Here is an 11745-nt window from a genome sequence, read left to right on the forward strand (position 1 = left end):
ATTGTCTTGAGCTATGGCACATCCTCTTCGAGTAAGAAGTCTAACAAAACATTGTCATTGTCATTCTTGTCACCACAAGAAGCATCTATTTTTCATTTAGAAAGGAACATTAAAAGCCTTTACATGACAAATGACCTGTAATCATTCTTTAGTCTTTCTTTTCTTCTTTTTTTTTACCTCACTCAGTAATATTATCTTACACAATAGGGATACACATCCCTGTTTTGAACTACAGGTCTTGAAATACCATGTGAATACATCTCCCCTATCACATGCAACCCTCACCTTAACTGAAGATTGAAATTGCTGTTCAAAATATGAAGTCAAGCCCAAAGAGCAAGATAGACTGGTATACATACGACTAAATAAAGACAGAAAAAGGAAAAATAAAAAAAGGACAACAACATCTCTAAACAAAGTACAGCATAATACTACAACCTCAGTGCCTGAGGTTCTCTTTTTCTGAAGCTTTTTTTTTTTGTTGTTGTTTTAAAAATCTCAAACAAATCCGTGAAAGAAGAACGAAACAAACGCTAACACACCGTCAGGAGTAGATAGAGAGACATATCAGATCACGTTCGGACCATATAGCCGCCTCCAACACCATGCCCCCTCAGCTTACTTCTTGTCCTTCTTGGTGGACTTCTTCTTGCTGGCGGGGGTCTGGGCAGCCTTGGGGACGTCCACGGGGGGCATGGCCGCAGGCGGGGGCAGCGCCTGCTGGGGCTGCTGCTGCTGCTGTGGGTTGGCCGTCAGGGTGGCCGTGCTGCCGGGGATGTAGACGTTCTGGCGATAGTCGGGCACGTACTGGGCGTTGTAGCGGGGCCCCAGGGTCGCCGTGGCTTCATTCACTGCTGCAGAAGACAACAGCGGTGGAGATGGGGAGAAGGAAGAGAGAAAGAGAGAGAGAGAGAGAGACAGACAGAGATACAAAGAAAGAAGATAGATAGATAGATAGATAGATAAAAAGGGATGAAATATATGGGTAGAATATATCGAGAAAAGAGAACACAAGAAAAGGAAAGAGAATGAAAGAAGAATGAGAGGAGAGGGGGATGTGGAGAAAAGAGACGCAGGAGAGGTTATAGCAAAGGTGTTTATGGGACACACAGGCTCATAATTCACAGGCACCAGTCAGCGCAGTGCTGCATTGCAGCTCCGGCAGAGCAAACGAGATTTGTTCCCAGGAAGAGAGCCTCCCCTCCCCCAGCCCATCACACAGTGCGCACACACACACACACACACACACACACACACACACACACACACACACACACACACACACACACACACACACACACACATACTCCCACTCATCAGTCAGCCATGACCTCCTTCTTTCCCTGCTTCTCTACCATGCAACGTACACACTTGCGCACACGCACATACTGAGAACAGGCAGTTAATTGAACAGGCAGTTAACTGAAACAGAAATAGCCACTTCTAGCATATTCTGTCTTGGGGGTGGCTTTTAGTCCACTAAAGCTAGTAGCCTTTGAGCTTTGTGCTCATTTCTCTAAGAATCCTTGTCATGGTGGTTGAATTCTGTTGCAGAAACCAGTGTTCTGAAACGCAGTGTTAACCAGTGACCCCCCCCCCCCCCCACACACACACACACACACTCTCACACACACACACACACACACACACACACACACACACACACACACACACACACACACACACACACACACACTTGGAAAGACAGTGAGAGTTTCAGGCACTGAGTGCAGCTGTGTGGAATGAGAACAAAGGGTTCCCTGTCCTTACTCTCTCTCTTCCAGTCAATCTCAAGTCAATGACTGCTCTCATGAACATACACACACCATGAGCACACACACACACACACTCTGTGTGTTATCTATGTGTGTATCTTCTAAGCTCTCCGTGCTCATGCAGACAAGCTAGCACAAAGGGAGGAAGAGGCAGTTCACTGATAATGAGATGTGAGGAGACCAGACTTGTTAGTACTGTATGTAGACTGGGTGGCGGAGGATGGTTCAGTAACAGACCTCCACTTATTGAGTTAGAGACTCGCAGCCTCCATCAGAACAGAATTATCCTGTGAGCCTTGTGTCCGCTCTGTGTTTCCGTTCAGTCTTGCAGTCATTATCTGGCTGTATTTTTCTCCCTCTTTGCCTCATATACTCAAGCACACACACACACACACACACACACACACACACACACACACACACATACACACACACACACACACACACACACACACAATCCCATTCCCTAAGCCCACAAGCTCTTTTTTTCCATTTATCTTCCTCCCATCCCTGTGATCTGTGATGGAGGCACACTCACCGTTGGCTCCGGCCATGAGAGCTTGGAGCTGCTCCGCCTCGGTGGGTGGTTGTGGCCAAGGTCCAGTGCCGGCAACCACACCTGCTCCCTCAGGGAGGGGGCCCGCTCTGGGGAAGAGAGGGTGGCTGGTTAGAGGGATGCTTGTGTGAACACACACACACACACACACACCAACAGCCAACGTTTTAATTTCTCCAATTGTTTGCACACATATGCACATTTAAAATATGATGTATGAGGTGATTTATGTTTTTGTTTTAGCAGCGGTCTTAGCTTTGAGCCAAGACAATACATGTGAGCGTCATCAGCAGCATCAAGACACAGGGAGCACACGCATGTTAGACACACACACACAAACACTCCTAGATGACTAAAATAACCAGTCCACTGTTGAGGGCAATGTCTAAACTGCACATCCTATGTGCTTTGTAAACCACCTATTATTACACTATACCTTTTACCAGAGAACAGTCTACTTTGTATGATTCACCCAGAGATCAGTCAGTCCACTATATTACACACACACACACACACACACACACACACACACACACACAGAAGAGATAAAACGATAGAAAGGAAGAGATAAAGTGATAGAACAAGACGGGTAAAAGAGAGAAAGAGAGCGGAGAGGGGACCAGAGATGGCAAGAGAGAGTGAGAAGAGACAAGGACAAGCCAGACATCTCCAACTGAAAGCCTACAGACCTTGTTGGGAATGCACAGGCAAAAAAGATCTATGCTACACACAAGACACACAGCTCGATATACACAACATACAGTGAGCCATGTTCATCTATGTACTGTATGTACTGCTACATCTGATAAAAACAACAAAAACACATAGAGAAGACTTACATATAAACTAAATGCATCGCTCAGAAATATGAAATCAAAAATGAAATGTCGACTGTGGACTCGCTTACAGAAAACACACTAGCAGGTTCTGGGTAGAGAGTATGTACCCACAGCTTAAACAAACACAGGCAACAGACAGTGGGCTTCACGCTTGACAGAAAACAGCCAAGCTTGGGGTAGAGACAGAGCTCTTTAAAAGAAAAAAAGCCGCTTCAGAAGAAAAAAAAAATGACTCTCTTTCTACCACAAGCCAAAAATCATTTGCACACAGCCTGCTAGTCCTACGCCACTCCACTCTACCTCGATTTTTCGTATGGGGTCCATCTCTGTTGAATGGTGTGGAACCTGTGCTGGCTGAAACAAAAGGACAGGGCCTTTCAGCCTCGCTGTTCCACGCGGGGCACATTGATAAGCATGAGCAGTGTCGGCCTCATGGTAAAGCGGCTAAGGAAGCTATACCATAGGCTCTGAGATTGGTTGGTCTATCCTTCATGTGAATTTCGCAGGTTTGCGAAGAAGTTCACTTGTGATAGATGTCTAAATACAAACTTTACACTATTGTGCTAAGCTGTATGTATCAAACATAGACTGAAACATTTATGCTTCAAATACTTCCTAAACATGTTAAATCCAGTGAAAATAATGCATGTAGTTCCCTGTTTAAGAGCCATATCTCATACTGAAGCGGCTCTGTTGTTCTGACCAGACCACTTGTAAAATCTGTTGGGCTGTAACATCCATGACATTATGTAGAAATAAATTCACTCACACAGATACAAGAACAGCATGACCCATAAAATTAATTGGTTTTGAAGGGCAAGTGGTTCCGGAAGTCAGATTAGGGCTCTCAAATGTGAGTGTGCTATGTACTGAAACAGACTGGATATTGCAGTGTGCTTGATGGATATCTCTCATTGATTCGATTTAAATTGTTTCGATAAAATGTGTCAGACAGCATTTCTGTGGTTGTGACTGTTAAACAACTCACCCACTGGGTCCAGGTCGCTGGTTCGGTGGAAGGCGCCAGTCATTGTTGGGTGGTTTTTGCTAGAGGAACAAGAAAAGAAAACACTATTAAAAAACTAAATTCTATAGACATTTTAAGTATGCTGGTCCAGTCATTTTTATCAGGTCCGGATCCTTGCCGTCTTGAATGCTGTGATGTCATAAAGGTCAAACACATCTGGAAGGGAAGCATTTATGAGGTCACAATGAGAAATGACTGCAGTAGCCGTAACAGTAGACTGTAATGGAAAGAAAGAGAGCGAGAGGAAAGGACAGGAGGAGAAAGCAAAGCCAAGGCTGCCTGCCCGAGAGAACATGCCACAGAGGGGATGAGAGTGTGAATAATTGAAGGAGCTATTCTGTTGCTGCCACGCCTGAGTTCATTTACAGACAAGAATGGACACATCCTGGGCAAAAAAACATAAGTGAACACAAAGCATTTTCCCCTATCCACCAGGCCATGTATTACAACCTTTCTAATGCACTTATACTGATAGTCCAGTTCAGTCCGAACTGACCCAGTCTCTCTGCATTTTAGCTCAAATTATAGCTAAATCCTCTCTTTCCATGAGTTCAACCTAGTTCTGCTTGCTCAGAGAGAAGCACGTGTGGCATTAATGCCCTGCTCTACTGATCCCTTAAACCCCAGACAGGATTACACACCCCGCTCGCCATCCAAACCACCAACTGAGTGTGTGCTATCCGCATGAAACTCAATGGCTCAGATTCACTGGTAGTCTGGGAGAAGCCTTTCCAAAGGAATGATGCCTCTTACTATATTCCAATTGTTATAGCAAGACCTGACATCAAAAATGTGCTGCAAGAATTTCCTTAATCAGTGGAATTTTTTACAAATTTTCAGTGCTAGTTTCTACTACTGTTTCTGTCTTATTTCTCTCAAAAATGTTGCGCATCTGACTAGACACCTAAAAATAGTGTTCTTTCCTAGAAGAGTGTGCATTGCTGTATTTAGTCAGTGAATGAGCCAACCGGGGGGCCTGAGTCAGAAAGCTGAGGGCAGCAGGGATTGAGTCACTGAGGCTACTGTACTGGTTACACAGATAAAAGAGGTCAGTAAGGGTGATTGAGCCGGATGATACTGTGGTCCCAGAAAAACAACACAAACACACAGAATGGAGATATTCCCGTCTCTCACTCACACATGCACGCACTCACTCACCCACACATACATAATGCACATACTCCCCCTCACTCTATGTGATGGCGAAGTAGACATAACCCCTGCTCCACACACACACACACACACACACACACACACACACACACACACACACACACACACACACACACACACACACACACACACACAGACACACGTACACCACAGGTAGAAACTATCTGTGTGTGCACTGCTGTGAGACACAGTCTCTATTTTGTTCCAGGAAGTGCACTAGTTTTTTTGTGAGCCCCCTCAGGCACCTTACATATTTAAGGGATGCTCTACTGCACTACATTATAACTATTTATACACACACCCCTCTCCCAAACATCACCGCATATTTCATTTATAACATGTAATGGTCTCATTCTTTTGGATTGCCCTGCTCTATATCAGGACTGCTGCACATTTAGAGGGAGAGAAAGTTTTTGGAGACTTGGGGTTGTCGTGCTCACCTTACTCACTGAGTTAGCAAACAGTTTCTTGGAGAGGCTCATGCGCCCTGCATTCTGACTGGTAACCGGTGACTTTACGAACACAAAGTCGCTCACGCTGGATAGTGTTGAGTAGCAGGGCCCTAAAGTGCGTTTATGTGCATCCTTGGAGTCTCCCACCACCTCTATGTATCTCATGGGCCCGTCCATGTTGATCTGCAGGTGGAGGTCTTGGTGTCTGTGTTTGTCAAGGGCGTGTTTGGAGAAGAAGGTGTATCCGAAGCAGGACAGTTGGCCGCGGTGTCTGAACCAACGCACCGCCAGCAGCGCAAAGGTCAGGAATGACACGACGGAGACGCAGGACAGGGTCAAGATGAGGTAGAGGGTCAAGTCCGAGCCGGGGGTTTTTCGCGAGAAGGCACTGCGACGCTGAGAGGACACGTCCGCCACCTTCTCGACCATGGTCACGTTGACAGCCACGGTGGTGGAGATGGCGGGCTTGCCATTGTCCTGCACAAGCACGATGAAGCTGAGCACCAGGCCGGCCTCCTCCTGGGCGAGCTTGCGGGCCACACGCAGCTCTCCTGTGTGGGCTCCGACGTGAAAGAAGTCTGCGTCGGGCCCGGAGAGGCTGTAGAACAGCCAAGCGTTGTGACCGCTGTCGCCATCCACACAAACCAAACGCTGGACCAGGTGGCCCACGCCTGCAGAGTGCGGCACGGTCAGTTGCAGGACGCCGTCCGTGGGCAGCGCCGGGTACAGGACGGACGGAGCGTGGTCATTCTCGTCGAGGACGAAAACATGCACGGTGGCGTTTGAGGTGCGCGCTGGACTCCCTGAATCACGGACTTGCACGTGAATCTGGAAAGCATTCATCTGCTCGTGATCGAGAGGGCGCAGGGCATAGATGTGGCCCTTTTCAGCATTGATATACACATAGGAGGACACAGGATAACCACGCACCTCAGTGTCCAAGATAGAAAATGTCAGACTACCATTCTCACCCAAGTCTGGATCCGATGCAGACACTGTCAGAATGGGAGTGTTAGGGGCATTATTCTCTGCTATTTCCACTGTGTAGGAGGCCTGAGTAAATAGGGGGGCATTGTCATTTACATCTGAAAGGCTCAGCACAAAAGACTCCTTTTGGAAGCGGGAAGGCGAGCCAGAGTCTGTGGCCATAACAGTGATTGTGTATTCAGCCACAGTTTCCCTGTCCAGTGGGCCATCTGTCATGAGAGTATAGTGTTCCTCGAATGGAGGGCTCAGCTTGAAAGGCAAGCCTTGGGGAATTTCTACACGGACTTCACCATTTTTACCTGCATCCTCATCTTTTACTGTGATTACAGCAATGACAGTGCCTGATTCTACGTCTTCTTTGAAGACGTTGGAGAGAGAGTTAATGACTATAGTCGGCGTGTTGTCATTTACGTCCATGATTTCTACTTTAACATTGCAAGAACCTTCCATGGCGGGCGTTCCGCGATCCCTGGCTATGATGGTGATGTCATAAACATTTGCTAGCTCGCGATCCAACTCGCCTTTTACGTGAATTTCACCTGTTGCTGAATCCACGCTAAAGAGATTGAGAACGTCCTGGGGAGTGTATTTATCAAATAGATATGCAACTTCCGCGTTCATACCATAATCCGAGTCGGAGGCATTGATTTGTGTGACTAGGGCCCCGGGAGGAGAGTTTTCCAACACACTCACTCGCTTAATGTGGTGGTCAAAGACAGGCGCGTTATCATTGACATCCAGGACGTTCATATGAATTAGAGTGGTACCTGATTTGGCTGGATTCCCGCCATCCACAGCAGAAAGGACCAAAGTAAACGTGTCCTGCTTTTCTCTGTCGAGTGGTTTGTCCAAAATTAAGACTGGGTATTTGCTACCATCGCTTTTTGTTTGAACGTTTAAAATGAAATTCGCATTAGGGCTAAGGTCATATATGCGTAAAGAATTGACACCAACATCCAAGTCCTGAGCACTCTCAAGCCGAAATCTCGTACCAGGAGCAGCAGCCTCAGACACCTCCAATGTGGTGTTTTTAGTCTGAAACTGTGGCGTGTTGTCATTGACGTCCACGACATCTACTAAGACACGGTGCATTTCCATGGGATTTTGTAATATTACTTTGAAACGCAGAGAACATGCAGAACGGCTCACGCAAAGACGTTCTCTGTCAATAGTTTGATTAACAACCAGTGCACCATTAACGGCATTAAAATCAAAGAATCTGGAGTTTGGTTCCGAAACAACGCGTGGGTTCCTTCGGTGGATTGTTTTAATTTCTATACCCAAGTCTTTAGTTATATTTCCGACAAAAGTTCCAGGCGTTGATTCCTCAGATACGGAATAGGAAAAGTCGGCTGCACTTGCTGCCAGGAACATAAAGGGAAATAAATACAGAATCCTGTGTCGGCATGCAGTCTCCATCTCCCAGATGCTCCTCTCCATGTCTGAATTGTACAATAGAATCCACAACAAAACACTTTTTCATCTCAACTAATTGTCTATAGAATTATCTTAAATTATGCGCACATGATGTGCTGAAAACCTACGCACCTATTTTATACCACCATGAACTCATGATAGAGGTACGTAAGTGTGGTTTGGCTCAACCTCACTGAGCGTACAAGTTTAACCAGACTGAAACAACTGTTGGTGGAGTGGGTGTTGGGGTTAGAGGCATAGTTTGGAACAAAGGACATGCAATCCTATTGGAGGACCGATCTGAACTTCTCTCAAAAGAATAATAATAGAGGGCTCCTTCTTTTGAAGGCATAACATCTGCTCTTAGCGGGAACGCGCGAGCTCTCTCTCTCACACACACACACACACACACACACACACAGTCACTGAGACCGAGAGAGAGAGACAGAGAGAGAAGAGAGAGAGAGAGATTTCACCATTAAAGGTCTGTGCAGTTCCTCACCTGTTGACACTCAAAAGTCCATGCACTATCTGGTAATGATGCATCAAGCCCGCGCAATGTGTCCTTGAAATCAAGAGTGCTACTGGGCTTGACGAAAGTTAAGTCACTAAACTCCGACATTGGGGACAGATAGGACCCAAACGACTGGCTCTGAGACATCATGTCTCCTCCCAGAACCTCCACATACTTTATAGGTCCGTCAGTGTTGAGCTGGATCTGTAGGTTTCTGTTGGGATTCTTGTATCCGTCAGAATCTCTTCTGATGCAGCAGCTCGCATTGCCTCTACTATTTCTAGCACACTTAATAAGTAGTATGAAAAACGTCAATAAAGACAATACAGACACTGATGCTAGCGACAGGATCAAGTAGAAAGTGATTTTACTGTTTTTCTTGTCTTTTTCTGTAGCTTTCTGTCTGAAGTCTGAGATCGGTTCGTGTAGTCCGTCCTCTATCAGTATGTCCACTGTGACTGTGGTGGACTGGACTGGCTCTCCATTGTCCTTGATCTCTATAAGCAGTCTCTGAGAGGCGTCATCCTGCTCTGAAACAGAGCGTTTAGTCCTCACCTCTCCAGTGTAAAGATTCACAGCGAACAGGGACGAGTCTGTAGCTTCGGCGAGTCTATAGGAAATCCAGGCGTTGTGGCCTGAATCTGCATCCACTGCCGTCACCTTGGTAACAAGGTGCCCCATTTTGGCAGAGCGGGGCATCCTCTGATGAGACACAGAGCCCATGACCGCGGAGGGGTAAATGACAGCGGGGATATTGTCGTTTTGATCGTGAATAAAAACATGAACGGTGGCGTTGCTGCTCAGTGGCGGAGAACCCTGGTCTTTAGCTTGCACTAAGATCTGGAACACTTTTATTTTCTCATAGTCAAAAGCATTCATGCTGAAAATACTCCCATTATCTGCATTTATGTAGACATATGATGAAACCATTATATCCTGGACTTTCGATTCTAATACAGAATAGGTTATTTTCGAATTCTCCCCAACATCTGCGTCTGATGCAGAGACCGAATATATTATTGAACCAGGTGTGTTATTTTCAGTCATGTAAACGTTATACGAAGACTGAGAAAACGTTGGGGCATTATCATTAACATCTAATATTCTTACTGGGATTATTCGTTGGCTATTGAGTGGAGGGGAACCTAAATCTGATGCAGATACCTCTATATTATATTCAGGAAATTTCTCACGGTCTAAAGGCCCGTTAGTCACCAATGCGTAATTGTTGGAGAAAGAGGGCTTCAGTGTAAAGGGAACTTTCGCTGGAATGTTCACAGTTACTTTACCGTTGTTCCCTGTGTCTGGGTCTCGCACTCTAATCAGCGCCACCACAGTCCCGTTTGGCACATCTTCCCTTACCGGGCTCGGCTTTGAGGTGAGGATAATCTCAGGAGGATTGTCATTTACGTCGACTACGTCTATCTGAACAGTAGATTCTCCCTCCATTTCTGGAATCCCTTTGTCTCTGGCAATTACAGTTATCCTGTACGTATGTGTGGTCTCATAATCAACCACTCCATTCAGAGATATTTGTCCAGTTTGTGGTTCTATCTGAAATAAAGAACGCACCGAATCAGGGGTGCGTTTTCCAAAGGAATATTCAACGTCGCCGTTGGGACCATCGTCCAGATCGGCTGCTTCCACCTTGAGAACTGACGTACCTAATGCACTATTTTCCCTAACCGTAGCTTTGTATAAGGTGCTATCAAACACGGGGTTATTGTCATTGATATCAAGAACAGTTATTACTATTTGTGATGTTCCAGAGTTCGCCGGAGTGCCTCCATCTAAGGCAGTCAGTAATAAGTGATGTACTGCCTGCTTTTCACGGTCTAATAATCTGTCTAGCACTAGCTCTGGAACTTTTCGTCCATCCCCTAGATCTTTCACATTTAATTTAAAATGGTCGTTTTTGCTTAAAGTGTAGGACTTCAACGAATTACTTCCAACGTCTGGATCTTGTGCACTCTCTAGAGAGAAACGCACACCAGGAGCCGTAGATTCAGCTATTTTTAACGTGTGCTCCTTTGACTGAAAACTGGGAGAATTGTCATTTATATCCTGTATCTCTACCTCAACTCTGTAGAGCTGAAGGGGATTCTCAATTATAACCTCTAATGGTATAGTACAGCTATTGCTATGACTGCATAGCTCTTCTCTATCAATTCTGTCGCTTACCAGCAAATTCCCTCTCCCTAAATCCACAGAGAAATGCTCAGCCTCTGAAGCTATACGCAATTTACGATCAGAGATTTCACTGACGTCCAAACCAAGGTCCTTTGCAATACGTCCAACAACAGACCCCACGCTTAATTCCTCTGGTATAGTATACCGAATCTGTTGAGCTGTTGTAGTCGTCCACATAAGAAATACGTGGAGCCATAGCTCTAGCCTTATTCCAGAGGTGAATGCCTTGCTTGACATCCTCGTTATCTCCCATCAGCACATTATCTTGAATAAAAAACAAAATGATTACATCCAGGGTGGTTTAACTGAAAAATGTTAAAGACAAGAACTGGCCATTCCCGATTGAAAATACATTTATATCCATTATGATTCCCAGCAAGAGGAGCGACCGCCTTTCTCTCCACATTCTAATCATTGTTGGGTATACACGACTGAGGCTGGGGGAGGGAGTAGATCTCTTTGTACAGTCGAGCACGCCATTGGTGCAAATCGACCATCTGTATAATCCAATAGCAAAGGAGACATTTCTTAAAGAAACCGCTCATAGAGCTACACGATAAACCAGAAACAGAATGTATAAATACGCGTGTGTATCGTGCTTATCTCATATTACACCAGCCGTTTTGTTTGTTTAAAATAAGACAACCTTTAGGATAGTACACCTTCTGACCATAGATTAGAGGCTGATTACCCAACCAGTGTCACACAGCATTTATTATCTTTGTGTCTAAAACAAACGAGATTCCTACAGCGATGGTCACAGAAGCACTTCAGCTGCATTCAGACAGTCAAGGCGCATGGATAGGTGTCGCTGTC

General features: G+C 45.6%; 1 protein-coding gene and 1 long non-coding RNA gene across 42 annotated transcripts in view; one reads left to right on the forward strand and one right to left on the reverse strand.

Moving 5' to 3' along the window:
• LOC121709124 overlaps positions 1-11745 on the forward strand; it is a 67502-nt gene that overhangs the window by 20886 nt on the left and 34871 nt on the right. The window lies entirely within an intron of this gene.
• LOC121709120 (protocadherin gamma-A4-like) overlaps positions 420-11745 on the reverse strand; it is a 162830-nt gene continuing 151504 nt past the window's right edge. For 24 of the 41 annotated variants that reach the window (XM_042092211.1, XM_042092212.1, XM_042092201.1 and 21 more), the window contains 4 exons: positions 4159-4217; positions 3471-3524; positions 2314-2420; positions 420-854 (listed from right to left, as the gene is read on the reverse strand). In XM_042092211.1, coding sequence (XP_041948145.1) covers positions 619-854; positions 2314-2420; positions 3471-3524; positions 4159-4217 — 456 coding nt within the window. In that variant the 3' untranslated portion in view covers positions 420-618. Of the gene's footprint in view, positions 855-2313; positions 2421-3470; positions 3525-4158; positions 4218-8727; positions 11474-11745 lie in introns of those variants that run through there. The other 17 variants (XM_042092232.1, XM_042092220.1, XM_042092237.1 and 14 more) reach the window with 3 other exon arrangements.

This window comes from Alosa sapidissima, chromosome 5 (assembly GCF_018492685.1).
Source record: "Alosa sapidissima isolate fAloSap1 chromosome 5, fAloSap1.pri, whole genome shotgun sequence".
NCBI classification, from domain to species: domain Eukaryota; kingdom Metazoa; phylum Chordata; class Actinopteri; order Clupeiformes; family Clupeidae; genus Alosa; species Alosa sapidissima.